General features: G+C 36.3%; 10 protein-coding genes across 10 annotated transcripts; 5 read left to right on the top strand and 5 right to left on the bottom strand.

The window, feature by feature from the left end:
* Window positions 1–161: 161 nt before the first annotated feature.
* On the bottom strand, window positions 162–1691 carry DFA_05210 (uncharacterized protein; the record flags this gene model as incomplete). Its single annotated transcript, XM_004360874.1, has 3 exons — window positions 162–469; window positions 549–846; window positions 945–1691. 3 exons carry the CDS (start codon window positions 1689–1691, stop codon window positions 162–164), a joined length of 1353 nt encoding a protein of 450 aa, XP_004360931.1.
* Window positions 1692–2851: 1160 nt separating this feature from the next.
* Window positions 2852–4410, top strand: DFA_05211 (uncharacterized protein; the record flags this gene model as incomplete). The annotated part of the gene is made up of 4 exons (XM_004360875.1): window positions 2852–3090; window positions 3166–3589; window positions 3676–4243; window positions 4331–4410. 4 exons carry the CDS (start codon window positions 2852–2854, stop codon window positions 4408–4410), a joined length of 1311 nt encoding a protein of 436 aa, XP_004360932.1.
* A 130-nt stretch (window positions 4411–4540) lies between these two features.
* Window positions 4541–7895, bottom strand: DFA_05212 (uncharacterized protein; the record flags this gene model as incomplete). Its single annotated transcript, XM_004360876.1, has 4 exons — window positions 4541–4549; window positions 4724–5004; window positions 5078–7497; window positions 7657–7895. 4 exons carry the CDS (start codon window positions 7893–7895, stop codon window positions 4541–4543), a joined length of 2949 nt encoding a protein of 982 aa, XP_004360933.1.
* Window positions 7896–13318: 5423 nt separating this feature from the next.
* On the top strand, window positions 13319–15285 carry chdh (choline dehydrogenase; the record flags this gene model as incomplete). The annotated part of the gene is made up of 3 exons (XM_004360877.1): window positions 13319–13512; window positions 13601–13909; window positions 13968–15285. 3 exons carry the CDS (start codon window positions 13319–13321, stop codon window positions 15283–15285), a joined length of 1821 nt encoding a protein of 606 aa, XP_004360934.1.
* Window positions 15286–15840: 555 nt separating this feature from the next.
* On the top strand, window positions 15841–18045 carry DFA_05214 (EGF-like domain-containing protein; the record flags this gene model as incomplete). Its single annotated transcript, XM_004360878.1, has 5 exons — window positions 15841–15912; window positions 16292–16347; window positions 16377–16930; window positions 17002–17762; window positions 17827–18045. The coding sequence occupies 5 exons, from the start codon at window positions 15841–15843 to the stop codon at window positions 18043–18045; spliced, it is 1662 nt and encodes a 553-aa protein (XP_004360935.1).
* Window positions 18046–18944: 899 nt separating this feature from the next.
* DFA_05215 (DUF339 family protein) lies at window positions 18945–19382 on the top strand (the record flags this gene model as incomplete). The annotated part of the gene is made up of 1 exon (XM_004360879.1): window positions 18945–19382. The coding sequence occupies one exon, from the start codon at window positions 18945–18947 to the stop codon at window positions 19380–19382; it is 438 nt and encodes a 145-aa protein (XP_004360936.1).
* Window positions 19383–19551: 169 nt separating this feature from the next.
* DFA_05216 (uncharacterized protein) lies at window positions 19552–19880 on the bottom strand (the record flags this gene model as incomplete). The annotated part of the gene is made up of 2 exons (XM_004360880.1): window positions 19552–19585; window positions 19663–19880. The coding sequence occupies 2 exons, from the start codon at window positions 19878–19880 to the stop codon at window positions 19552–19554; spliced, it is 252 nt and encodes an 83-aa protein (XP_004360937.1).
* Window positions 19881–20127: 247 nt separating this feature from the next.
* mhsp70 (mitochondrial Hsp70 precursor) lies at window positions 20128–22569 on the bottom strand (the record flags this gene model as incomplete). The annotated part of the gene is made up of 3 exons (XM_004360881.1): window positions 20128–21855; window positions 21939–22151; window positions 22528–22569. The coding sequence occupies 3 exons, from the start codon at window positions 22567–22569 to the stop codon at window positions 20128–20130; spliced, it is 1983 nt and encodes a 660-aa protein (XP_004360938.1).
* A 235-nt stretch (window positions 22570–22804) lies between these two features.
* Window positions 22805–25835, bottom strand: DFA_05218 (uncharacterized protein; the record flags this gene model as incomplete). Its single annotated transcript, XM_004360882.1, has 2 exons — window positions 22805–22901; window positions 24379–25835. The coding sequence occupies 2 exons, from the start codon at window positions 25833–25835 to the stop codon at window positions 22805–22807; spliced, it is 1554 nt and encodes a 517-aa protein (XP_004360939.1).
* A 599-nt stretch (window positions 25836–26434) lies between these two features.
* On the top strand, window positions 26435–26749 carry DFA_05219 (uncharacterized protein; the record flags this gene model as incomplete). Its single annotated transcript, XM_004360883.1, has 1 exon — window positions 26435–26749. The coding sequence occupies one exon, from the start codon at window positions 26435–26437 to the stop codon at window positions 26747–26749; it is 315 nt and encodes a 104-aa protein (XP_004360940.1).
* Window positions 26750–27036: the final 287 nt, after the last annotated feature.

Consider the following 27036-nt stretch of genomic DNA (forward strand, 5'->3'; position numbering starts at 1 on the left):
CTTGTTTTTCTGGCAAATGAATAATAATAAACTTTTATCTTTCCTATCTTCTAAACGCCAATTAAATTGATGGGTGGTTGGTTGATCAAAATAATCTCAAAAAAAAACAATCAAAGGAATTAATAATATATTTATATAAATGGTTAATTGAGGGGGTTTATTTATTTGGAAGATGGTTTCTTTTTCATTGCAGGTTTTCTACCAGATTGTTTGACTGGTGCACCTGGAGCAGGTGTTTTCTTTACATTTTTGCCCTTTGGATTTTGTTTGTTGGGGAAGATACGGAGTTCACGTTCGTTCATCTTGATGGTCTTGGCCTTGATGGCAGCCTTTGCATATTTCTTCTTTTCAAATAATACATAACCGAAACCCTTTCCTTGACCAGTTTGTCCATCTCTAACTAATCTAACACTTTCAACTCCTCCAAATGCATGATCAAACAATGTAAATATTTCTTCATTTTCAGATTCTACAAAAAATAAATTAAATGTAAATAAATAATAATAATTACATAATCTATTTCCATATATATAATTATTTATACATACCAAATGGAACATTACCAATGAAAACAGTTTCTTCAACTGAACCCTTTTCATGTTTATGTGATGCCAAATCAACGTATAAATGACGTTCTTTGAAGATGATACCGTTGCATTCGGCAACTACCTTTTGTGCACTCTCTTCCTTTTCAAATACAACGTATGCATTGCAAGTCTCACGTTTCTCGTTAAACTTTTTGTTAATGTATGAATCCTTACGATTAGAGTCTTTACTCTCGGTTGAAATAGATCTTAAACGTGCTGATTCTACTTTACCATATTTTGAAAAGAATTGTTTTAATTCCTAAGTATAATTAAATAAATATTAATATTAATATATAAATATATAAATATGGAAATTGATTATTATTTGTTGATGGTTATTATTTGTTTCAAACATACTCTTGGATTGGTATGAAGTTCGACATTTGATAAAAAGATGGTTCTCTTTCCTTCTTCTTCTCTTGCTTTAGTGTCTTGTTCCTTTCTCTTGGTTTTGTCTTCTTCTGTGAGGATTGGTTTGCCGTGTGGACCCAATTCAACTGGTTTTGGGATGACTGGTGCCTTTTCTGGCACTGGAGCTTCTTTGAACTCATTGGATGCAGAGAATGCATTCATTACATCATTGTTGGCTGCTGATAATGTTCCAAATATTGATACTGTTGGTGCGGCAACTACTGCATCTGCAGAGGTAGTAGTAGTGGTAGTAGTTTCATTTGTGGATGGTGTAGTGGTAGTAGTTGATGTAGTAGTTGGTGTAGTAGTATTTGATTTCTTTTCAACAGTCTTTTTAGTAACAGTCTTATTATCTATTTTCTTCTTCTCTTGTTGTGGAGTTGGGACAACGACAGCTGGAGCTGGAGTTGGAGTTGGAGTAGCAACAACAGTCTTTACAACAGCAGCAGGTACCTTTTTCTCTTCAACAACCTTTTTCTCTTTCTTTTCTTCAACAACCTTCTTTTTAGTATCAGCAGCAGTAGCAGCAGCTACTTGTTTCTTTACTGGTGTATCTACGATATTCTTCTTTGCAGCTACTGTAGTTGCAGCGGTGGTTGGTGTCTTTTCAACCTTTTTAGTTGCAACAACAGCAGCAGTGGTAGCTTTAGTTGTTGTAGCAGTAGACTTCTTTGTTGATTCTTTGTTTGCCATTATGTATGTATTTATATATATTCCTCCTTCTTTCTCTCTCTAATCTAATCCTATCAAACAAATAAATAAAATACCAAAATCGAGAATAGACGACTCGTTCGTTTTTCAGTGTACAATTTTGTTTGAAATTAATATGAAACAACAAGCAGTTGGTGAATTTCTCCATTTTTATCTTTCTTCTTCAAATGATTATCCCATCTCTCAAATACTACAGTATTCATATATATATCATATACAGATAGAGTAGAGAGATACATGAGAGAGATTGATTATGTGAACAAACATTGCACGCAACAATTGGATCGGAATTTTAACATATCCCAAGTGTGTTAGAGGGGGGGTAAAGGGATTGTGATAAACAATAATCCCTTTTATTTTGGTTAAAAAAGATCATCAATTGAAAGAACAAGAGAATAACAAATCATTCGCGTACAACAAACAATCATTTATTTGTTATCTTTATTTCTATTATTAAATGTATTCACCCACTCACATAAATAGATATTTTTACTTTTAGAACCCAAAAGGGAGGGAGGTTGCTATGAATATGAAGAGGTTCATTTGCGTAGATTGGGGCATCCCAAGAAATATCAGAGCAAAATTTATCTTTTCGGAGTCAATTCTCGTGAGCCGAAGGCAATTTCAGTGCATCCCTGGGTGATCAGATTGAATTCTTTTTCGGTGATGTTGGGAACCTTGGAACAAAACACTTTTTAAATTATTATCCTTTTTAATTATCCTATCATCCTATCCTCCTATCCCGCTAACCTTAAACTAAACAAACAAACGAGCTCAAGCGGATCATTATCATTTGGCTATCCATCAGAATAGATAGATAAAATTACGACGGAGATTTCACTCTGATCAGCCCTACTTAAATTTTATTCCCTTCCCATCTTTTGGAAATTTCAATCCGCCCAACCGACTGTCTGTCTCTACTCAGTACTACCTTACACCCACTTCAAAACCAGTTTTACTCAAACCACTCATCATCTCGAGTACCCAATCAACACTTTAAATTTACTCATAATCTAAAACTACTAAGTAATAATAATAATAATAATATTTGTAGTACAGCAATAATAAATAATAATATAATATAATATAATATAATTTAAAATTATTTATTTTACAACGATAGAATAGATTAATTAATAATCATGACAGAACAACAAGAAACAACTGTAGTTGCACCTAGCACTACTACTGCAACAACAATTGAATCAATCCCATCATCATCATCATCTAGTAGTGTAGTAGTAGTACCAGTTGACGAAGCAGCTTCATCATCAAATAATACAACTGATAAAGGTAATCATAACAAGGAATGTGTAAATCAAGATGCTAGTTGTGAACATTATGTAAAGAAATATACACCATATTTGGATATAGAATTAAAGTATGTTGTTTCAAAAATATAATAAGATTGATGTAAAATGACTTTTATTAATTTTGATTGGTCGATCCTTTTTAGGAATCAAGTTGAAATTATAGATCAAGATGATTTATTAGATAATGAAGGAAAGTTGAAAAAAGGGGGATGGGCAAGACAACCTTGTTTAAACTATAACCCATCAAGTTTGACTAGTTTTAGAAAAGGATATAGATTAAAGGAATGGAATTATTATGGTTTCGTGACAGACAAGTTTTACTTGGCCGTTGCTGTTGCCAATCTTGGTTACGTCAACAACTACCAAACCTTTTTCATCGAATTTGATAAGCCAAATAATATCATAAAGGATGATGTCATCAACACCTCTTTTGTAACAAAAGGTATGCAATTACCTGCCGATAGTTCTGCACCTGGCGTTCACATTGATTATACATCCAAAAAATTCTCACTTAAATTTGAAGTAACAAATAATGGTAATGGAAATGATATTAAACATAATATAAAAGTAAATATATATCATAATAGATACCATCATGATGAAAAGAATAATTTATTAATTTTAAAATTGTATTTATTTATTATTTGTTTTAGATTAAAAGTAAAAAGATGAAATTAGATGCAGATATTACATTGGATTTAAGTCCAAATAGAGAGAGTATAGTATTGGTAACACCAATTGGAAAAGAAAACTTTTATTATAATCGAAAAGTTAATTTAATTCCAGTGGTAGCTGGTAGTAAACTGCAAGTTGGAGATACAGATTATTTGGCAGAGAGTCCGGATCGTCAATATAATTTCACCTATGGATTAATGGATTGGGGTAGAGGATGTTGGGACTATAGTTCATTTTGGTTGTGGTCATCGGCTTGGGGTGTCACTGCTGATGGTCGTCCAGTAGGTCTCAATTTAGGTGCTGGGTTTGGCAATCTAACCACCCATACTGAAAATTGTGTAAATATTGATGGTCGTATTCATAAACTAGGTCAAGTAGATATAAAATACAACCCAAAAGATACTGCCAAACCATGGTTATTCGAATGTAAACATGGTCGTTTTGGTGGTAATCCAGTTGTTTTTACTCCATTTATTAAAAAGGTTGAATCTAATAATTTCGGTATCATCTCTTCAAGTTTTGATCAAATTATGGGTAATTTTAAAGGTTAGTAGTAGTAACAATAGTAGTAGTAATACTCTCCATTTATAAACTATAACTAACCAAATTTAAATCTATCTATTATTAATATAGGTGATATTATTCTTGATGATGGAGAAGTCATTTCAGTTGACCTATATGGATTTTCTGAAGTTCATTTTGCAAGATGGTAAAAAGTTTATTAAACACCAAAGAATAAATTAAATATATATAAAACATGTACATAAATATAAATTAAAAGAATATATAGAATATACGATAATAATAATAATAATAAAACTCTCTTTGAAAAAAAGTAATTATTTAATCAACCTAAAAAAATTAAAAGGTTCTTTCTATTTATTATTATGGTATATATGAGTATTAGGTATTGTATTGTATTAATATAGGGGATTTCGAGTAGGTTCGGTTTCGGAAAAAAAAGAGATTTGATTTGGTATTGATATTGATAGAGTCTACCTTGCTATTATTGTGTGTGTTTTAAACACTTCCATATTTGTTGGCGCCATCTAATAGTGGAGAAGTTTCAAACTTTCCATGGTTCTTGAGGTAGCTTGGTTCCTTGATTGGGATCATTCTGAGTAAAAGACCAACAACCAAAGAGAAGAAACCGGTCACGACGCAACCAATCCATTCATAGACACCCAATGGCACAGTCGAGGTGACTTCACCACCAAAAGTGACAAAGAGAACTTGAATAACAACCGTAATGAAAAGAATAGTAACATAAATTGGATTGGCAAAAATACCTCTAAATGGATTTAATTCTAAAAAAAGGATGGAATAGAAAAGGAGCTATGGTTAGTTATTGAAGAGATATATTATTTCTATACAACTTACTGTTTCCAAGTACTCTAGCATTAATTTCGTTAAATAATTGCATAAATACAAAAGTATTGAAAATGATGGTATAGTGACGGACAGAGTCTTTGATGATCTTTTCGTGGACAAAGTTGTTGTAAATGTCGGTACCGATGTAGAGAAGGACAAATTGGACGGTGAGCTGGAAGACGGCGTGACCGATGATGTTACGCCACATGGTACGTGTGATGAGAGGCGAGTCTTTACCGGTTGGGGGACGTTCGAGGAGATCAGGTGTGGGTGGTTCAGTGGCAAGAGCCAAGGCAGCCATAGTATCCATAATGAGATTGATCCAGAGGAGTTGGACACCGGTTAATGGAGACTTTCCATTACCATAGATGGTACCGACAAAGGCGACAGTGACAGCGACAATATTGATGGTCAATTGGAATTGAAGGAATTTACAGATACTGTCGTAGATGTTACGACCCCAGAGTACGGCACGTACAATAGAGGCAAAGTTATCGTCGAGGAGAACAACGTCCGATGCAGCAATAGCCACCTCGGTACCAGAGATACCCATGGAGAAACCGACGTTGGCTTGTTTGAGTGCGGGAGAGTCGTTGGTACCGTCACCAGTGACGGCGACAATCTCACCCATATCTTTGAGCTTGTTGACGAGACGCAACTTGTCGAGTGGCGATGAACGGGCGAGTACACGGAGACGTGGGATGACACGTTCCAACTCGGCTTCGGACATTTTGTTGAATGCAAAGCTGTCCATTGAGATGTCGCCCGGTTGGAGGATACCGCACTTTCTGGCGATGTTCTCGGCTGTGACAATGTTGTCTCCGGTGAGCATACGCACGACGATGCCGGCACCTTGGCACTGACGCACGGCACCGCGCACCTCGGGACGCAATGGGTCACGGATACCGAGGATGCCGACGAGGGTGAGACCAAAGTTGGGCTCATCGGCCTCTTCATAGTCGTACTCGGCCTTTTTGTAGTCCTTGTAGGCGAGCCCGATGGTACGGAGCGTGTCGGAGGCAAAGCCAAAGATGGCCTTTTCGTAGACCTCCTTGGCGTCGGCGCCGAGGGGCTGGATGTTGCCGTCGGCGTCGAGGTACGAGTCGCAGGCCTCGAGGATACGCTCAGAGGCACCCTTGACGTAGAGACGCACGTGTTGCTCGTCGAGTGTGACGAGCACACCCATGCGCTTACGGGCGCTCGAGAAGGGGTAGAGCTTCTCGACGTGGAGACGCTTGCGGACCTCGACATAGTCGGCGCCAAACGTCTTGGTGAACTGGAGCAGGGCACCCTCGGTCTTGCTGCCGACCACCTCGGTACGGCCCTTGCTGTTGGTGCCTTCGTAGGCGTTGCTGTTGACGCAAATGCCGTCGGTGAGGATAGTCTGGATGGATGCGGGGACGACATAGCGCAGGTTGTAGTCAACGTCGTCAAATGGCTTGCAAATGTGGCCTGCGACAACCGTCATGACGTTTTGGGTGAGGGTACCGGTCTTGTCCGAGCAGATGGTGGTTGCGCCACCCATAGTCTCGCAACTGGCAAGGTTACGCACCAAGTTGTTCTCTTTGAACATTTTGAGCATGCCATAGGCGAGCGCCATGGTGACGGCGAGTGGCAGACCCTCGGGCACGGCCACGACAACGATGGTGATGGCACCGACGACGATCTGGGTGATATCCGAGACCGAGGCAGCGGTGATGGGCTCGTCGTTGACCTTTTTCGTGATAAAGTATTTGGGCACGGTGATGAGAATCATGAGTGCGGCAACAGCCAGACCAAACTTGCCGATACGTTCGGCCAACACACCCAACTTTTCTTGGAGTGGGGTGTCTTCAATCTCGGTACGCAGCGACATCATGATACGGCCGTTGAGCGAGTTGACGCCGACGGCAGTGACCAACATACGTCCAAAACCCTCTTGCACCATCGAGCCAGAGATCAAGAATGGGTCCATGCCATTCTCGGGCGACCCCTTTTTCACGGGGTCCGACTCACCCGTCAAAGATGACTCGTCGCACACCAACGAATGTCCCTCGATAAAGACACCGTCTCCGCAAATAATGTCACCAGTGTCGACGACCAACACGTCGCCAACCAACACGTCGAAAATAGAGACCAACATTTGTTGGCCACCACGGAACAGCTTGACTTGCTTGTCAGCCGACTTTTTGTTCAACTCTAGGAAACGTCCTTGATTCTTGTAATTGTTGATCGATGTCACCATCGTAACAATGGCAACAGCCACCAAAATAGCTACACCATCGATCCATCCAGTCTTGGGGTCATGCGATGTCCATTTCAAAGCACCCAAAATAATGGAAATAGTAGCTGCAATCACCAAAATAATCAATGTTTCATCTTTTAATGCATCTATAATCATACTCCATAATGAATCTTGTGGTGGATCTGGTAAAATATTTCTTCCATATCTAATGTACAAAAAAAAAAAGAAAAAAGAAAAGAGGAAAAAAAAGAGGGGGGGTGTTAGGGTGGATTTGGAAAAAAAAGAGGGAATCAATCCAATCGACCAATCAATCGAATTTGATCGATATATATAGTGGATGGTATATATATATTATATTACTAACCTTTTAATACGAAGATTTGACTCTTCAGTCATGATCATATGTACTGGTAGACCTTCATCAAGGTTAACATTTAATTTATCGGCCAAACCTTTGACACCACCAAGGTCGGCTAATCTCTTTGGATTCTTTGGAATGGAAACTAAATCCTCCAAATGTCTAGTGTCTAGAGTGAAATCTTCGACTTTGTGAAGACCAATATCCTCTTCATGTGAAGGATATACAGATACTAAAATTGACATTTTTTATCTATCTATCTATCTGTTCCTTTTTTATATTATATAATATATAAATATACGTAAGTTGAATAGGTTGTGTGATGTGGGTGGGGAAGGAGAGAGAGGGAACTAGTAACACTATATAGTTTCTGAGTTTGTCGCTTTTGATACTTTCAAAAAAAAAAAAAAGCAAAAAAACAAACACCCTAATTGTAATTATTAATCAATGAATATCGTTGAATCTGATTGATTGATATGTTTGATGGATATATATGATATATATATAAATATAAATATGAATATATGAATGATAATAATAAATTGACTAGCCTAAGAAATACTTCATCCCAATCTATCTATCTTTATCTTATCTACCTATCTTATCTATATACTGTATATAAAAATGAACCAAACAATGCAATGTGATGGATGATGTATTAATAATAAACAATAATGAATGTAATGTGTGTGTTTTTGGTGTAAACAGGTTTAAATCAACAGTGTGAGACTGGAGACAAGGTCTGGGTTGGCAAAGGGAAGCAAGCGCATTTGCCATTTTACGTCTTTAAAAAAAGTCGAAAACCTCTTCGATCTACACAAATTGGTGTAGGTAGAGATTTTTGTGCATGCGAGAATTCTCAATGGGTATGCGGCCTACTTTTCGATTCGATGGGATCACCTCTGGAGCTTGAGAACGAAAGATAAGTCTCAAGGAGACAAGGAATCGCAAAGGCAACAAAGATATTCTTTTCTTTAAACTTTATCTTATCTTTTCTACTATACCCTACAATATCTATAGTTTCTACAACCGCAGGATTAGTCAAATGACAGGAAAACACAAAACAGCAAATGGTCGGTGAATCAACACAAAGAATGAATGAATGAATGAATGATCATCAACACTAAACACTGATCAGTGTCAACCATTATTTGGGTTACATGTACCCATCAATCTAAGACCTCCCCTCAAATCATAATAATGAGGTGGTGTACTCAACTCAAAGACTCACAACATCCTCCTCCTCACATCCTCATATATCCGACTATCTACCCATCGCAACAACAATGTCAGTACCAACTAACAACCAAACCACCACCATCCATCAATTATATCATTCAGCAGGGTTATTTGGTTGATCATATGGCGGGATTCGGAGCAACCCCAAACCTGGTTATTAATTGTCCATTATAACCTTTTACGACCAATCAACCTTAAACCGGTTGCAACGCAACGACTGTCGTTGTTGTTGTATTTATTAATTAATTAACTGCTCGGCTTGGTTGGAACCACCTGACTCGACTCTTTCTTTCCATAGTCGAATGTGCGTTGGAACATTACTAGATATGGGTCGTACCTGCCCTCTTCTCATTTTGGCGTTTAATCCGGAACATAAGAGTACTTTATAAAAAAAAATCTCCATCCAAAATATCTCACCTTTATTTTTCCACCCATTACATTGTCGTCTCGCTTGCCAGATAACAAATCGGTTAGTGGATGATAATGATCATGGATGTGATGCCGTGGTTATACATAGACCAAGCCAGCCCAATCATTTTCATATTTTAGCCGAGATTAGTCAATGAACTACTTTCCTTGACTTGATTGGTTCGTGTCGCGCACTGGTAAGTAAACAATGCTCAATACCGGATCTGGGTATATGTCAGTTGACACACACACACACTCATTCACACAACATTGACCACTGACCATGACCATAACATCATGTTCATATTATAATAATTAGAGAAAAGATAGATATGCATGGTTGTGATGGTACCCTTTCGGTTTGGCAGAAATCACCCCCGTCACTTCCTTTCCAGATATTCAGATGGTGGTAGCGGTAGCTGTGGTTAGGGGGTACCCCTCCTATTTATGGATGATCATCGGCGGCAGTGTTTGGAAAACAGGAAGTCTGTTGTTGCACGCAGTATTGAGATTATAGTTTATTTTCTCTTCCAACCAACTACCTACCTACCTAAATACCCAAAACTAGAAGAACAAGAACAAAAAACCCAACCACCAATCAGCAGACAATCCAACTATAGAAAGGAGTAGGTAGAGTAGAACATAACATCAACATCAATAATAATAATACCAAACGATTGAAAAATCCAACTTGTGGTTTGTGGGGGTGGTGTTGTTAATTTAGACGGTGCCACATGAAAACAAGCACGCTGTCATATCAGTGTAAACAAGATCAGCAGCTGTCAGCTGTACAGAGCACGAAAAGAGAAGAATTTAAAACAAAGAATATCAGACGAGGATGGGAAAGGTACTAACCAAAAGCACAGGAGAGGAGAGGAGAGGATCCTCCTACTTTGTTGCGCAACTTCTCACTTTCTCTCGTTTTCCTTTCTCTGCCTTTGTTGGTTACTCCACTTCATCGAATTAATTGTCGATCATCAAATCAATACGGTATCAACAACAACAACAACAACAACAACTCGATCATCATCATCATGCACCATCCATTCATCCATTCATCACCCAGACTCGTTCTTGGCGACAAACCACCCACCCTCCACCCTCTTTATGATCCTCAAACAACACCCCGCCCTCAGGTAAAAAGTAGTTTAAAAGAGGCAAAGAAGCTTAGTAGTCGTCAATCGATGATTATAAAAAGGAGGATCCTCATCAGTTTAGAGTTTTAAAGTTACAATCAACCTTTTTTGTATTTATATTATATATATTGTATTGTTGTATTTGTAGATAGTAATAATAATAAAAAATATTATTATTATTATTCAATTCAAACTTATAGTGTATGTATTAAACTACTATTAAAGGACTGACCGACTGACAACTGACCGACAGACTCGAGTCAACTTTCGTTATCGTCCACCCATCACCCATACACCCACAATACACACACACACACACATCTATCGATTCAATAGCCCATCAATCATTTCGATCATCGATGTGATGTTGTTATTTCAACTTTTAAAATATCACAATAACACACACACAGACCACACTCGTCAAGTCAATATGTTCAACACACCCATCCAATATCTATTGATTTTGGTGGTTTCCACATTTGACTAAATTGATCCCACAAAAAACCAATCGAAAGGGGTTTAAGAGAGGAGGTTATTGTCCTATTCCACCTCACCTCTATGTTTAACACCCCCATCTTATCTTACCACACAACAATATTGTTACTATTGATTGATGATCAATCAATCAATCCAATCATCTAATCGTTAAATGGAACTCGGGTATATACATACCCCCCTTGATTTATCAGAATATTATTCATCCCACCCAACCTATTACTATTATTTTCCAAATATTTGGCTCTCCACACGACGGTTATTTATTATTTATCATGACATTGGGTAGTGTTGGTTTCTACTTTGAGTGGAATACTCATTCATTCATCATTATGTTGAGACTAGACAGAATGCAACATAAAAAGACAATATTCTCTTCTCAAAAAAGTAATCGTAATAATAGTAGAGTAGAGTAGAGTAGAAGAAATCAAGATGATTTACGATATCTTTGAAAGAAGCCAACTTTCTCTCTGGTTGGAGGAATGGCATCCAAAGAAGTAATGTATTGTGTGTGTGTGTTGATCATCTCGTTTTAGTGAGAAAACAACAAAACTTACTATTTGATATCATCATCATCACTCACCTCCAAATGGTCAAACGTATTCTCCTGTCGTTCTGTTCTATTCTGTCATTTAAACCCAACCCACCCACCCACCACCTTGTTTTTCACACCATCGATAAGTATTCTTATCAAATCCTATAATGATCATTGTTGGTATTCTTGATTAATCGATTGATTGATTGATTAATTGATTGATTAATTGATTGATTGATTTCAAAGTAGTATTGGTTGATTGATTGACTGACTGACTGGCAGAATGGATGATGGAACAAAACTAGACAGGAGAGGAGAGAGGGGGTGAATCACCCTACGGATGACAGACAGAATCAAACAACTCACTCCTACTCCTTCTCGCTCGCTCAATCACCAATAGGGACGGTTGTGATGATACTTCACAACCCCCACCATCATATCAATCTTTAATATATTATTTAATTTTGTTTAAACATTCATTTTGTAAAATCAAGTTTGGTGCTCAATTTAATCATCTAATCCACAAATTATAAATTCATTATCCTAAGCTCAGCAATGCTTTGTTTAAAATAAGTGTTGGACGACACCCACCCCTTGACTTGACTTTCTGGTTGGTGGTGGATGAGGAAGGGGGTAGGAAAGCTGAGTTGAGCTTAGCTCAGCTCCATCACACGGTTGGCGTTGCTTCCTTCTTTCCTCTCTCTCTCAACCCAAGAAATTAATTAATTGGTGGTGGGTCATGATGATGATGATGTACATAATGCGCATATATACATTTACGGACGGATGGTGATATTTAAATTAATATTGTGTTTGATATTTATCACCCCGTCCCCGACCAACAGCCTGGCTAGTTCCACTTTTAATATAAATAGGCGTCAGTCAGGTTTATTTAGTTTGGATGTCACCAACCAGTCTCATCTTCTTATGTTGTTTTTAAATAAAGAATTAATTCCTTATTTAATTATTTATTGGCATGGAACATTCTCGAGTAGCCATCCCCCTAAATTAAATCTCAACCTACCTTACACAATAATATCCAATCCACCCATCATCAAAAACTAAACAAAACTAAACAAAACAAAATATATATATATATCGCCAAATCAATTTATTTATTTTATTTATTTTATTTATTCACCATCATCACGTTGCTTGTTGTCATTGACATCATCAACACTTTAACACTACAACAACTAGACCGCCGCCAACAAATTGTTGATTATTATTTAAAATATCTTCCATCCCTCCCTCTTTTTTTTTTTTTTTTAAAATAGTGTTTTAAGAGATAGATAGTTTAAAACTATTAATATTTCCAGACAATAACAACAAAATCTGTTTGGTTGTTATATCTAACACTCGAGTATTATAAAATACCACCAATTCCTTAATCCTGCTTTTACTTTTTAGTTAAAAATTACTCACACCCCCCTCCCCGCAATCCACCTATCTTTTATACTTTTGTGGCTGTACAAATAATATTTATATCTTAAAAAACCATTGTGCAATCGTAAAAGATACGACTATATATATATATAATTCAACAACAACAACACCGTTACATGAACCTAAACCAAAACCTTTTTAAATGTGTTTTCCAACAATAATAATAATTTACAAATAATAATAATAATAATATTAATATTTTTTAATTAATTATATCCTATCTAGTTATTCCATCCAATTTTATCGATAAAATATTATAATAACTATTCTTCTTCCTATTCTTCTTCTTTGGAATAATTCACACATCAATTGCCATTTGATAGATCTATCCATTTCCAATCAACACACCTGTAAATAATTTTCTTTTTTTCATCATTCATTGGAAATCAATCTCATCAATATTTGACTCATGGCAATTATTTCAAAGCTGGTTGCTACAGCTTTTTCATTATTTATGCTGCTTGCATTATTATTATTAAATAATTATCAACTTGTAAATGCACAAATTACAGCTACCATTTCCGTTGGAAGTTCAAGTTTATTTCTAGTCTATGATTTTATAGTCGTTGGTAGTGGTTCCTCTGGTTCTATTATTACTGATAGGTAATGTAAATCAAAATAATTTAAATAATTAAAACAACATGATTTAATTTCTAATTAATCTTCTTTTATTTTTGTTTTTTTTTTTTAGATTATCAGAAAAGGGATATTCTGTATTAGTTTTGGAGGCAGGTAAAAAATCGATTGCAGGGTTGGGTGGAGAAGACTATGTTGGTACAAGAGGTACTTTAAACCCAAAGAATAACGAGTATACTGCCAATCGACCAGTCACTGCATTTGACGTGCCACTCTACTGGCAAAAGGCATCCATCACTGGTCCACGTTGGGATATTCAAGGTGCTCAAGTAGCCAAAATGATCGGTGGATGTGGTGTTCACAATGGAATGGTTTTCCAAAGAGGTAAAACTGATGATTATGATGATTGGGGTGTTCCTGGATGGTATGTAAACCAACAAACTCAAATATACAAATAATTAATATTTTTTTTTTTGTTTTAGGAATTGGACAACAATGGAACCATATTTTAAAAAAGTTTATACTATTATGGATAGTCATTTAGTTAGTAGTAATAAACATGGACACCAAGGTAAGATCAAGGTTGGCACTCGACCATTTGATCAAGAGGGAAGAAACTTTTTGTTGAGTTGTAATTCGAGTGGACTGCCATACAACAATGATTTCAATGGAAACGAATTTAGAGATGGATGTGGGTATTGGCAATTCAACATTAATGACAAGGGTGAGAGATCGACACCAGCCCACGAGTATTTGACCAATGCTACCAAACGTCAAAATGTCCAACTATTGACCTCTGTCACCGTGCTGCGTGTCAGATGGAGATATAATATTATTTTGGCCAAGTACGAGGCTAGCGGTGTCGAGTTTATCCTCACCAACAACCCAACGCAAGTCTACTATATCCAATGTGCCAAAGAGGTCATCTTGACGGCCGGTGCACTCAACACACCCAAGATACTCATGAACTCGGGTGTTGGAGATGCCGCTCAACTCGCTCAATACACACAACATATCCCCACACTCATCAAGCATCTGCCAGGTGTCGGACGGAACCTACTCAACCACTTTTTAATCTTTACTATCCATCATTACAACGACACCTCTGACGAACGTCCAACCATGTACGACTTGTTTGGTATCGACCTGCAATACAGTACGATGGGCACGGGTATCTTTGCTACACCCGGGTACTCGGTCGGTGCATGGTTGCGTCCCAACGGCACAGGTGGAGAGGCCGAGAATGTCATGCTCATCCAGCCCGGTGTCATTGGTCAGTCTGTCCCATTCAAGGCCATCTCGATGGCCATCAGCATCTCCAAACCCCAACCCAACAACCACTACCTCACACTCAACACCAACCAGACTGGCTCTCGCATCGACTTTTTCCAGAGACCACCTCTACTCAACTTTACACTTCTCAACAAACAACAAGACATTGATACCCTTGTCAGAGGATTTAAAGAGGCCAGACGTATCCTCTCACATCCACCCATGTCCAACTATGTCGCTCAAGTAGTCCCTCCTGCCAACGTTGTCTCTGATGCCGATATCGAAGACTTTGTTAAAAGTTCGGCTGTTTCTCATGAACACTGGTCTGGCACTGCCAAGATGGGAACCGAGTTTGATCCAATGGCCGTTGTCGACAACAAGCTCCGAGTAATTGGAGTACGAGGATTAAGAGTCTGTGATGCATCAGTCTTTCCAAAACTACCCCACTCTCTTATTCATGCTACTGTCATGACAGTTGCTGAAAAGGCTGCCGACATTATCATCGATGATTATGATCTATTTAATTAATCCAATTAATTAACCCAAATAACTTAACCCAATTAATTAATTAATTCATTCATTATTCCCAACAACATTCTCACCCATACACAAACACACTGGAATTATAATTATCTATTTTAATTCAATCTCGATTAATAAATTGTATTATTTGTTGTTCTTTATAATTTGTATTTTATTATTTATTATTTATTAATTTCAGACGGTCAATATTATTATTATTCACCATAACCATAAAAGGATTGCCATTTCCAAACCAAAATAAATATTATTGTTTTACTTTATTAAATTAAAATTCCCAAATTAAGTGATTACATTAAATTAATTGTGGGGAGGGAGGGAGAGTGGGTATAAGTGGGATCATCAAGGGAGGAGGAGGGAACCCTTGTAGGGTCTATCGAATGAGGGATAGAGGATGAAATGACCACCAAAGACTATTTTGAGGTTTAGTACTCCACATGACGTCAGAATAAGTTGAGTCACATAGAGGTGTGTTGTAAATATTGATGGAAAGTCATCTGTTGTTTTTTCAAAATAGCACGATCAAACCCAATTAAAGTTAAAATGGTGGTGTGGAGGGATTTTCGAGACCTCGAAACTCAAGATTTTTTACGTTTCGAGTTCCCATCAACAAATGTCTCATTTCTTTTCGCAATAAATATATATATATATAGTTATATTTGTTCTATTGTAATCTCAAAAATAATATGAATATATATATAGAGCTATCTCTTCTTGGACAACAAATCTTTTTTTTTTTTGTTTTATTTTTATAATCACACAACCAATATTCCACTACAAACAACGAAATGAAGCTCGTTTTATTCATATTTTTTTTAATACATGTATTATTGTTATTATTATTATTTTCAAATGTAACAAATGCACAGATTGGTATGTTCTAAACTACACTTTTTGTTATGAGATCTCATAACAAACTTTGCAAAAACTAACCTCTCTTTCTTTATTTATTTCTTATTTTCTTTATTTTCTTTATTTTCTTTATTTTCTTTAGGTATACCAACCATATCTATTATATCACCATCACCAGTACCCAAAGAAACAAGTAAGGTAATAATATTTGGACAAAATCTTTTTAGTTCTCCTTTGGGTCCATCTGATCAAGACTATGTCAACATATCATGGCCAGGCTTTGATTATACGATCAGTGGAAACACAAGTATCAATGTTGTAGGCTCTGGTACCGGTTTCGAGGTATGGGTTCCTGCTCGAAACGATACCTTTCAATTTACAGTGTGCGTTGCAAGAACCTGTAGCAAAACATTGAACCTCCTCTCAATGGCACCTTTTGTTTATTCTGCTACACCAGCCATTGCAAACAGAGAACAACTCATAACCATATACGGGTCTAATTTTTGGAATGATACATCTACTTCCTTTGTTCAAATTGGCAATAGTATTGATTGTCCCATCATATCGATCAACAATACAATTGTTGTATGTAAATTCCCTTCATCACCTTTCCAACCAGGTGGTCATTACATCAACGTCCATGCATCTCTATACGAAGCTGTCGAAAACTCTGCCTTTTTGTTTGTTGATCAAGGACTATGCAACTGTTCCTCTAATGGAGTTTGTGGTGAAAGTGGATGTGTATGTAATGATGGTTATTCAGGCCCATCTTGTTCAAATGGTAAATATCAATGACAATCAAACTATTATAAACAATTAAAGTTAATTTGTATTTTTTATTTATTAATTTAGTAATAATTGAATCAAATCATACAAGTGGAAATGATTCATCATCATTGATTACAGGTGGTGATTTATCTGGTAGTATTACAGTGGTTGGTATAAGAGAAATTGATGTGGATGGCAATATTGTAGTATTTCATTTATTTCAAGATTGGCAAAGTATTGTTATCAATGATACCAACCGAAACATGTCTGGTATTGACCATAGTATTACATTCAACAATGCATCGTCAACCGTTATTTACAATACAAAGATAGTAAATGCTGATATTACAAATGTGACAGTATACGTGCAATGGTTTAACAAATCGACCACTATCCAATATAACAATGCAACCGTTCAAATTGGAGACAATACATTAAAGTATTCAATTGGAATGACAAAATACAGCTTTACCAATCATCTAAACACCCTACAACTCGTAATCAAGGCATCGATAGCAGCAGATTTAAATCTACAAAATGTCACCGATTGTGATGGAAATACCAAACCACAGGAAATGATAGAGACTAGTGCTGGAAAGGCTACCGATCTTGGTTCGGTACAATGGATCAAAATTAAAGCCAACAATACATCATTTTATGGTCGATTTATAAAGACTGGTATCATTGACTCCAAATCAACAGTCATTACCAATGTTTTTCTAACAGGTTTCAATGATACAAATAGTCAAGGAACGTTAATACCAACAAATGATTTAAATGATAAATTTGTTGCTTTAAATATTCCAAATTATAAGACTGATATTTTATTGGATCCTGATTTCATGGTAAATAAATCAATAGATAAAAGAGATGGCCAGCAAACAAAAATACTAATTAAATAATTTATAGGTAATTCTTGATTCAAATTCAGATCAAAATGATCAAATAGAATGTTCATCAAATGGAGGATTAACAACGACCAAAATCATAGGTATTGCAATTGGATCAGCAGCAGCATTTATTATTATTGTTCTTGTAGCAGTATACATTTTCAAAATTAAATTTTATCGTGAAGGCAAAATGATGAAGATGGCTAGAATGAACCCAAATAATACAAATGATCCCTAATTACAACTATAATAATAAACCAGATATTGTCAATACAATACAATACAGTACTATTTGTTTCCACATGCAAATTATAATTTTTTAATTTAAATCTTCATGTTTAAGGACCACGAACTTTACTTTTTGAAACTTGTTGCTCAGATTTAAATGTAAAGTGGCGCAGTTAATCTATGTTTCATGGTTGAACTTTTATTCATCACAAGTACAATACAACAAACCCTTAAACATACTTACCTGATGAAATAACAGGTGCAGCAAGTATCACCAATATAAACCAAAGCAAAGCCAACTCATTTCGCTTATCTGGTCTTTGGGCTCCATATATATCATCAAAACAGAGTACCATGCGACAACACTACACTCCTATTTTAGAATCATCGATTAGAACAACAATCTAGTTCAAACACTACTACTACATTCATTAAATAATAGACGATCACTCGATTATAGAAACCAGCACAATCAATAATAATGATCACAATCTCAACACCACAAATAACCATGGTAGTCTTTTAATCTACTAATTAAACTTTATAGTCGTATAGCATCATAGGCAATCGTTGGTTGTTTTCAACAGAGATGGTTTTCCCTTCGAATTGAGGTCTAGTAGGAATGAATCGAGCCCAAGTTCATTGGTCAGACAAACTAGAGTTAAAGATTACCACATCACTTGGGCTAGTCAAATTGGATCCAATTTAATTCTAACCTACAATCAGTTCCTTTGACTAGCCCAAGTGATGGGTCTTTCTACTCTTCTCCAACCTTATATGTAATTCAATATAATAATAATAATATGTTTATTTTTTTAAAGTAGTCGACAAGTCAGATGAACTTGTGATCTTTTTTACTCACTTATATTAAGCTTGCTCTCTTACTTTTCAACATATATCTATATAAAGATGTCAATCTATAAAGGATTAACAAGACTCTTATCAACATCATCATCATCAACACAATCTATAATCATCAACAACAATCGATGTTTATATAATAGTACCAATAGATACTTTTCAACCACAACTACTACAACAACAGTTGACTACAATGCACCATTGAGTGCAACAGAGATACTAAGAAAGAAGTTATTATATCAAAGCAAAGAGAGGGGAATGTTAGAGAATGATCTTTTATTGGGCACATTTGCCACCAAACACCTTCACTCCTTTACAGATGCTCAACTCAAAAAGTACGACATTATCATTCAACAACCAGATCCAGATATCTACAATTGGGTACTCAGTAAAGATATAGTACCAGAGGAATTAGACAACGATGTTATGAAGTTACTACAACATCATTGTCAAAATAATCCTCTTGGTTATTATAATAGTAAATAAATAGATAAGATATATATAGATAGATAAACAAACAACAAACACACATATACTTTACTATAGATAGTTATCGATTTTATTATTATTATTATTATGTACATTGATATTGGTATTGGTTTGGTATATATTGACTACAAGATTATATGATATTCATATGATTGATTACATTTGATTAGTCATCATCAAATGTACCATAACTCTTTGTCCTATTCAAGTTTAAATATTGGATTGATGATATAGTTAGTTAATCAACATTAATCGCACATGTATGGAGATTACATACAACATATAAGATCCATGAACAAATGCTCCAGCAATTGTTAATCCATACAATGCCCAATTTAATCGAGGGTATTTATCTCTACCTATAAACTTGACTGCACCCATGATGGGAACAGCAGCCAATACTTGAAGATACTGGTAATTTAATTTTCTTGCTGGCTTTACCTTTACTGTATCAGTAACACTTGAATACGATCCATTATTATTATTACTACTCATTTCTTATTTGTTGTACAACAAAAGAGAATAAGATTTTTTGCTCCACATGTGTTAGATTGCTTTCGTTTTTTTAAGTGAGTTTAATTTGGGCAAAGGTCACAAACACGACAAGATTTAAAGAGATCTAATGTTCAAAAAGATAAACTATACTCTATATTGTTTTTTTTTTAAGTTAATTTTTAATTTTATTTGTTATATAGTTTATTTTTTAAAAGAGTTTACAATAATTTTTTTTTCATCATCTGATTTACTTCTTTTCAGTGAATTCAGCTTCAGTGGTATTGTTATCCTTGTTTTGAGTTTGGTTGGTGTTGTTTTGTTGGGAAGAGGCTTGAGCAGAGACCTTGGCCTTGTAGGCAACTTCGAAAGTAGAGGTGGTGAGGTCACGGAGCTTCTTGACTTCGGTTTCGATGGCAGATGGGTCTTCGTTGGCCATGACGTCACGGACGGCTTGGACGGCCTTTTTGATTTCTTCACCTTGTTGGGCGTTGAGGTATTCCTTAAAGTCGACGAGATCCTTTTCGACTTGGTAGACAGATGACTCGGCAGAGTTCTTGGCTTCGACGAGGTCACGTCTCTTCTTGTCGGCTTCAGAGTTGGCTTCAGATTCCTTGAGGATACGGGCAATATCTTCCTTGGAGAGACCACCAGAGGCTTGGATACGGATTTGTTGGGCCTTGCCGGTGGCCTTGTCCTTGGCGATGACTTGGAGCATACCGTTGACATCCATGTCAAAGGTAACTTCGATTTGTGGGACACCCTTTGGGAGTGGTGGCAAACCAAAGAGGGTGAACTTGCCGAGGAGCTTGTTGTCGGCAGCCATTTCACGCTCACCTTGGAAGACCTTGATTTCGACTTCTTGTTGACCGTCAGAGGCGGTGGAGAAGACGTCGGTCTTGGAGGCTGGGATCGAGGTGTTCTTCTTGATCAAACGAGTGAATATACCACCCCAGGTCTCGATACCGAGAGAGAGTGGAGTGACATCGACCAAGACGATACCCTTGGTGTCACCCTTGATGACATTACCTTGGATGGCGGCACCGACGGCTACGGCTTCGTCTGGGTTGACACCCTTGAATGGCTCCTTGCCAAAGAGGTTCTTGGCAACTTCGACGACCTTTGGCATACGGGTCATACCTCCGACGAGGATGACTTCGTTGATGTCCTTTGGAGCAAGGTTGGCGTCCTTGAGACAGATCTTGCATGGCTCGATGGTACGGTTGATCAATTCCATGACCAATTGCTCAAACTTGGAACGGGTGAGCTTCATGTTAAAGTGGAGTGGACCGCTTGGACCAGCAGAGATGTATGGGAGGGAGACGTCGGTTTGGAGGGTCGATGAGAGTTCGCACTTGGCCTTTTCGGCGGCTTCTCTGAGACGTTGCATGGCCATTGGGTCGTTCTTGAGATCGACACCCTTTTCCTTTTTGAATTCGGCGGCCATGTAGTCGGTCAAAGTGACATCGAAATCTTCACCACCGAGGAAAGTATCACCGTTGGTGGCACGGACTTCAAAGACACCGCTGACAATTTCGAGGATAGAGATATCAAAAGTACCACCTCCGAGATCGTAGACGGCAACAGTCTTTGGATCGTCAATCTTGAAACCATAGGCCAAGGCGGCGGCGGTTGGTTCGTTGATAATACGACGGACGGTCAAACCGGCAATGGTACCGGCATCTCTGGTGGCTTGACGTTGGGCGTCGTTAAAGTAGGCTGGGACAGTGACGACAGCGTCGACAATCTTTCCTCCGAGATTGGCTTCGGCGGTTTCCTTCATCTTGGTGAGGACGTAGGCTCCGGCTTCAGATGGTGAGATTTGCTTACCCTTGACTTCCATCCAAGCATCTCCGTTTGGTCCCTTGACAATCTTGTATGGAACCATACCCATATCCTTTTGGGTCATTGGATCATCAAAACGACGACCAATTAAACGCTTAGTAGCGAATAAAGTATTTGCAGAGTTGGTTACCATCTAAAAATAGAAAAGGAAAAAGAAAAAGAAATAGAATTAGAATATATTGTTTTTTTTTTTTGTATATTTTAATTTGTACTTACTTGTCTCTTGGCTGGGAGACCAACGATTCTTTGACCATCATCGGTAAAGGCAACGACGGATGGGGTAGTACGACCACCTTCAGCGTTTTCGAGAACACGGGCTTCAGTACCTTGCATAACAGCAACGCAAGAGTTGGTGGTACCTAAATCAATACCGATGACAGAGCCAGTGATCTTTGAGTTTTCTTGGCAATATGAACGAACACCATTGACCTAAATAGAAAATAGTAAAAGAGAAAAAGTAAGTAAGTCAAACTGTTTGAGATGTAATCTTGACTCGAGTATTGTGTGTGAGGTAGATGAAAAAAAAAAAAATTGTCGTATGATTCGTGTCATTGTGAAGAGAGTACTATGAAAATTGTTTCGTATCCAAGACATACATATATATGAGACAATTATATAAATATATATGTGCCTTTAACATGTATATTTTGGTCAAACACAACATTGATTGTACTCTTTCAAAAAGAAGAAGAAGAAGGAAAAAAAAACGAGACAGACGAATGTTGTGAAGTTGCTTGTTGAATCTGCTGTTTTCGAAAAGTTGTTGTTGATAGTTGCAGTTGAGAGTTGTTGTTTATCTACATACCAATGATGGCTTGGTTAACTTGGTTAAAGCTTGTCTGAACATTCTTTAATATATGTGTGAATAAAAGTTGATGAAATACAACAACTAGTTGAAACTATGGTGAGGAAATAAAAAAAAACAAATGTGCTCATCATCAAGCTCGTTTTCGTTTGTTCTTTTTTTTTTTTTTGTTTTTTTTAATTTTTTAATTTTTTTTTTTTAAATGACTATTTGCAAGGACGAAAGCCTCTTTGAGCCCTACTTTTCGAGAGCTCGTCTAACGAAATGCCGATGAAATTTAAATTACGATTGATAAAGTATTAATTACGACGACTGCCAATATACCAGGAGTAATGTCATCCCTAATTTGGGACTTTATTTGATAAATTGGTTGACTAGTCAGTTATAAATAAACTACTTTTCATTGCAGAGTCATAGATTAATCCATTGTAGAAAGTTCTTGAATAATCTTTAGAGAGAGAGAGACTGAAAGAGAATGAAAAAGAAATAAAGAGAACGAAAGAAAACAAAAGAAAAGATAAGATATCAATTTTGGTGTTAGTCACATTGATTGTACTTCTTACACATGTGAGATAAACTGACTATTGGAAGCTGTCTGGATCAATCAAAAAAAAGAAAGGAAAAAGGGGTTTGATTTGGGTGGACCAACTTGGGAGGACTACTCTTTTTATTTGTTTGTTTGGTTTCTTCTTTTCTTCTTTTTGTTTGTTTCTTGTTTGTTTGTTTGTTTTCTTCTTTTTGTTTGTTTGTTTTTCTTTATCTTTTCTTTTTTTTTTTTTTTTTTTTTTTATTATTTATATAAAATGAGCTAGCTAGATTAATCTAAAACACAATGATATCTTTTACAAAAAAACACATACAGAAAAGGGTATATATAAAAAGACCTATAAATTAAAACTGTACTTGGATGAAACATTGAACAACAAAGGATTCCTACTACTACGACTTGACAAACTTGGAAACTTGGGGGATATTGAAAGACCAATAACAAAAAATAAATATATAAATAGATATAGATAATAAACCAAAAAACTAATAATAATTGAAAAAAAGAAAAGAAAAAAAAAAAAGGTTAAGAAGTATCAAATCGGATGAGTGCAAGTGTTTTGATTTCTTCTTTTTTTTAAAATAAATCTTACATATACAATACTACAAGTAGAGAGGTTAGTAAAAAAAGAGAGAGGGAGGGAGAAGGATACTACATTTAAAATATTTTGAGAATCTTTAATTTGAATTATTTTTGATGGCAGAGGTCACTATAGTTTGTTTGTCTGTCTATGTCCAAGTTGGTAATTGACTTGGTTGAAAAATAAATAGTTGTGTTTAGTGATTATTATTATTGTTTTTTTGTTTTTTGAAAAAGGAACAATCCAGCGATACATATTACCCATTGATCGTCGAATCGTTTTATAAAAAAGATACTACCTTGATTAAATTCCACACTCTATCCAGTCACTTTTTTTTTTTTTGTTGTTTACCTTTTTGTTAGATTAAATTTCCAAGTGCAATGATAATTAACAGTTGGTTGAATATTGTTCAAATAATTCGATAAGGATTATTATATTACATGTTATTTATGATTTGTAAATTACATTACCTATGTTTAACGTCCTCCTCATAAATTGATTAATACCCTACTTTTTACTTACAATACATATTGTTTTTGTTTATATTGTTGTAAAAGTTATTTTGTTGTTTGCCTATTTGTTGTTGTTGTTGGTTTGTGAAAAAATTGATTTTTGATTTGTGTAATGATTGGTGATAATTATTATTATTATTATTATTATTAATTATTTGTTTTGTTTGATTATTATTACAATACTTTTTGAGGGATTTTTATCCTAAATTTACATAATGATCATGTCCGATTCACTTGGTACATTGTCATTGAAATTTGGAGAGGGTAAAGGAGACGATGAATATTCAACATTGTTAAAATCTAGATGATTTAAATCTAAAAGTGAGTGTGAATAGGTGTTGTCATGAGAGCTGTTGTTGGTGCAACAGGCAGATGATAATGGTTGCTGATAATTCGACATCTCGATATAATCGGACATTCTAATTACCTGTTGTTGATTATCTTCTTGCTTGGTAGCAGCAGCAGCAGTGTTGGTGGTCTTGAAGTTTGAGAAACCAGCGTCACCGTTACACTTGACAAGGAATGAACCAAAGCTGCAATTTCCGTCAAACTGCATCTGTTGGCCATTGGCTGGATTCGCAGTATGCTGGTCACTCGAGCCATGCATGGCAAGGCCGAGGTTTTCCAGCATATCGGTATTAATCATAGGGAACGATAAAGACGATGAGGTGTCCATCGACGAAGGGACGACCTCAGGGGATGAGGGCAATGACGACATTTGTTGTGACTGGGGCTGGAAGCAGAGTTGCAATTGGGGGGCGGTCTGCTGACTAGAACATGGTGGCGATACTGGCGAGTAGGCTGGTGGGAGACAAGGTGGCGAGGCAGGCACGGAAAGCAACGTATCATTGTGCACAGAGATGAGCTTGTTGAGACCAGATGTCAACACGTTGATTTGATTGACCAACATTACATTTTGTTTGTACAAAAGAGAAATTAATTCTCTATCTTTTTTTTGTTGTCTTTTGACTTTTTTTAATACTCTTGTATCATTGGTCATTGCTGCCAATGTATTTGATAGAGTTGTATTATTATTTATAGAGTTGATATTTGATGGTGTTGATATTAATGTAGTTGGTGTAATTGGTTCTAATTGTTTTCTTTTGTTCTTATTATTATTATTATTATTATTATTATTTGTGATTTCTTGTTGTTGTTGTTCATCTTCAATTATTATTTGTTGACTTTGTTGTTGTTGAAGATCACTAATATTTCTTTTCTTTTTTGGGTCTAACTTGGATACACATTTGATGGGTGGAGAGACGACGGATTGAGAACCAAACTTGATGGTCATTCTAAACGAGATACCTTCTTGCTTGGAGGAGAGGACGTGGATACGAGCTTCGACGGTGATGGATCCTTCCTTGAGGTATACGTTGTGATCAAATGACGAGGTGGTACGGCAAACGATGGCTTGGTCGACATTGTCAGCTTCGACGAGGTCGACTGTAATGTCTTGTGTATCTTGGGTGGCAGAGATGCTCGACTCGTCGCCTGGATTGGACGAGACGACTATGAGGAAGGGTGCGTTCTTTACTACTACATCCTCTCCTGCTACGATACTAGTATCTTGGAGTGAAATGCGATATGACTTGTTGTTAAAGTTATCTCTTATGTTTTTGTTATTATTATCTCTGTTGGTGTTGGATGTTGCTCTTGGTTTTGCCATTTTTGGTAGTTATGTTGTTGCTTATATATCTGATATTATTACTATTATTAGGGTGTTGTGTTTGTTGTAATACTAAAAGTTGTTTTGAAAAGTAGTGAATAGAAATAATATTATTATTATTAAAAAGTAAAACAAAAGCAAACAATACAATACAAAAGTTTTGGTTATCTTGAGAGTGAGCGAGAGAGCGCAATATTAAAAAAAAAAAAAAAAAATAGGCTAGCTGCAATATAAAAATTTTCAACAATGGGAAAAAAAAGAGAATCAAAACACTCTCAGTATCTCACGCTCTCTCTCTTTTTTGAGGGCAAGAATATCTTTGATTCATCCACATCCTTTTCACAAGCCCTGTTGGGGATGATGAATAGATAGATATCCTTCACACAAGGCAAGTTGATTGAAAGGGATGCTATGAGGTGCCTCATATCTAGCTACCTACATCTTTGATTTATTTAAATAGAAATGCTGCAAGATAATAATTCTTTAACACATCAACACCATTTACCAAACTAGATAGAGTTGATTTAAAAGAACTTTTAGCGATAGGTGCTAGATCTTCTGATGGTAATCTTCGGTTCTCTTCTCAAAATGCCTTTTGAATGAAGCTACTAAACAAGAGGGCCGACACCTATGCTATTGCATCTCAACACGTGATGAGATCAATGTGTATATTCATGTCAGAGAATTCTATCGATGGTATAGCAGTCGGTCAATTGTACACCAATTACATACCAACATTTTTTGAAGACAATACAAATACTAGTATCAAAAGTGAAAGAGTTGTTGCTAAAATTCAAGGACGTACCTTTTGGAAAATAATCATCCAAGTTTATACCCAACAATCAGATACCACTGAAACTGATGCTGACTCTGACGCCTCCCAAAAAGATATTAAGAGATTTATAACTTATTAACCACCATGTTACCAAACTAATTAGAGATTCCAACAAAAAGGAGGATCACAAAGCAAAAGCTTTTGTTTCTACATTTTACAAAATGTATTAGTACCTCTACTATCAAAGGATACCTTGAAAGTAAACTACCATTACAATTCCTCAAGAATTTATATCAAACATTAATTGTCCTATCTTGTTTAAATAAATAAAATATAATTAATTTAATTTCCAGATCGGCTTGTACTTGGAGAGACAATAATTTTGTTTTATAGCTATTTTTTTTGAAGTGTTATTAGCTTTTTATA

The sequence above is a fragment of the Cavenderia fasciculata genome (assembly GCF_000203815.1).
Source record: "Cavenderia fasciculata unplaced genomic scaffold Scf_Dfasci-G-o-80e12.f1-5, whole genome shotgun sequence".
Lineage (NCBI taxonomy): Eukaryota > Evosea > Eumycetozoa > Acytosteliales > Cavenderiaceae > Cavenderia > Cavenderia fasciculata.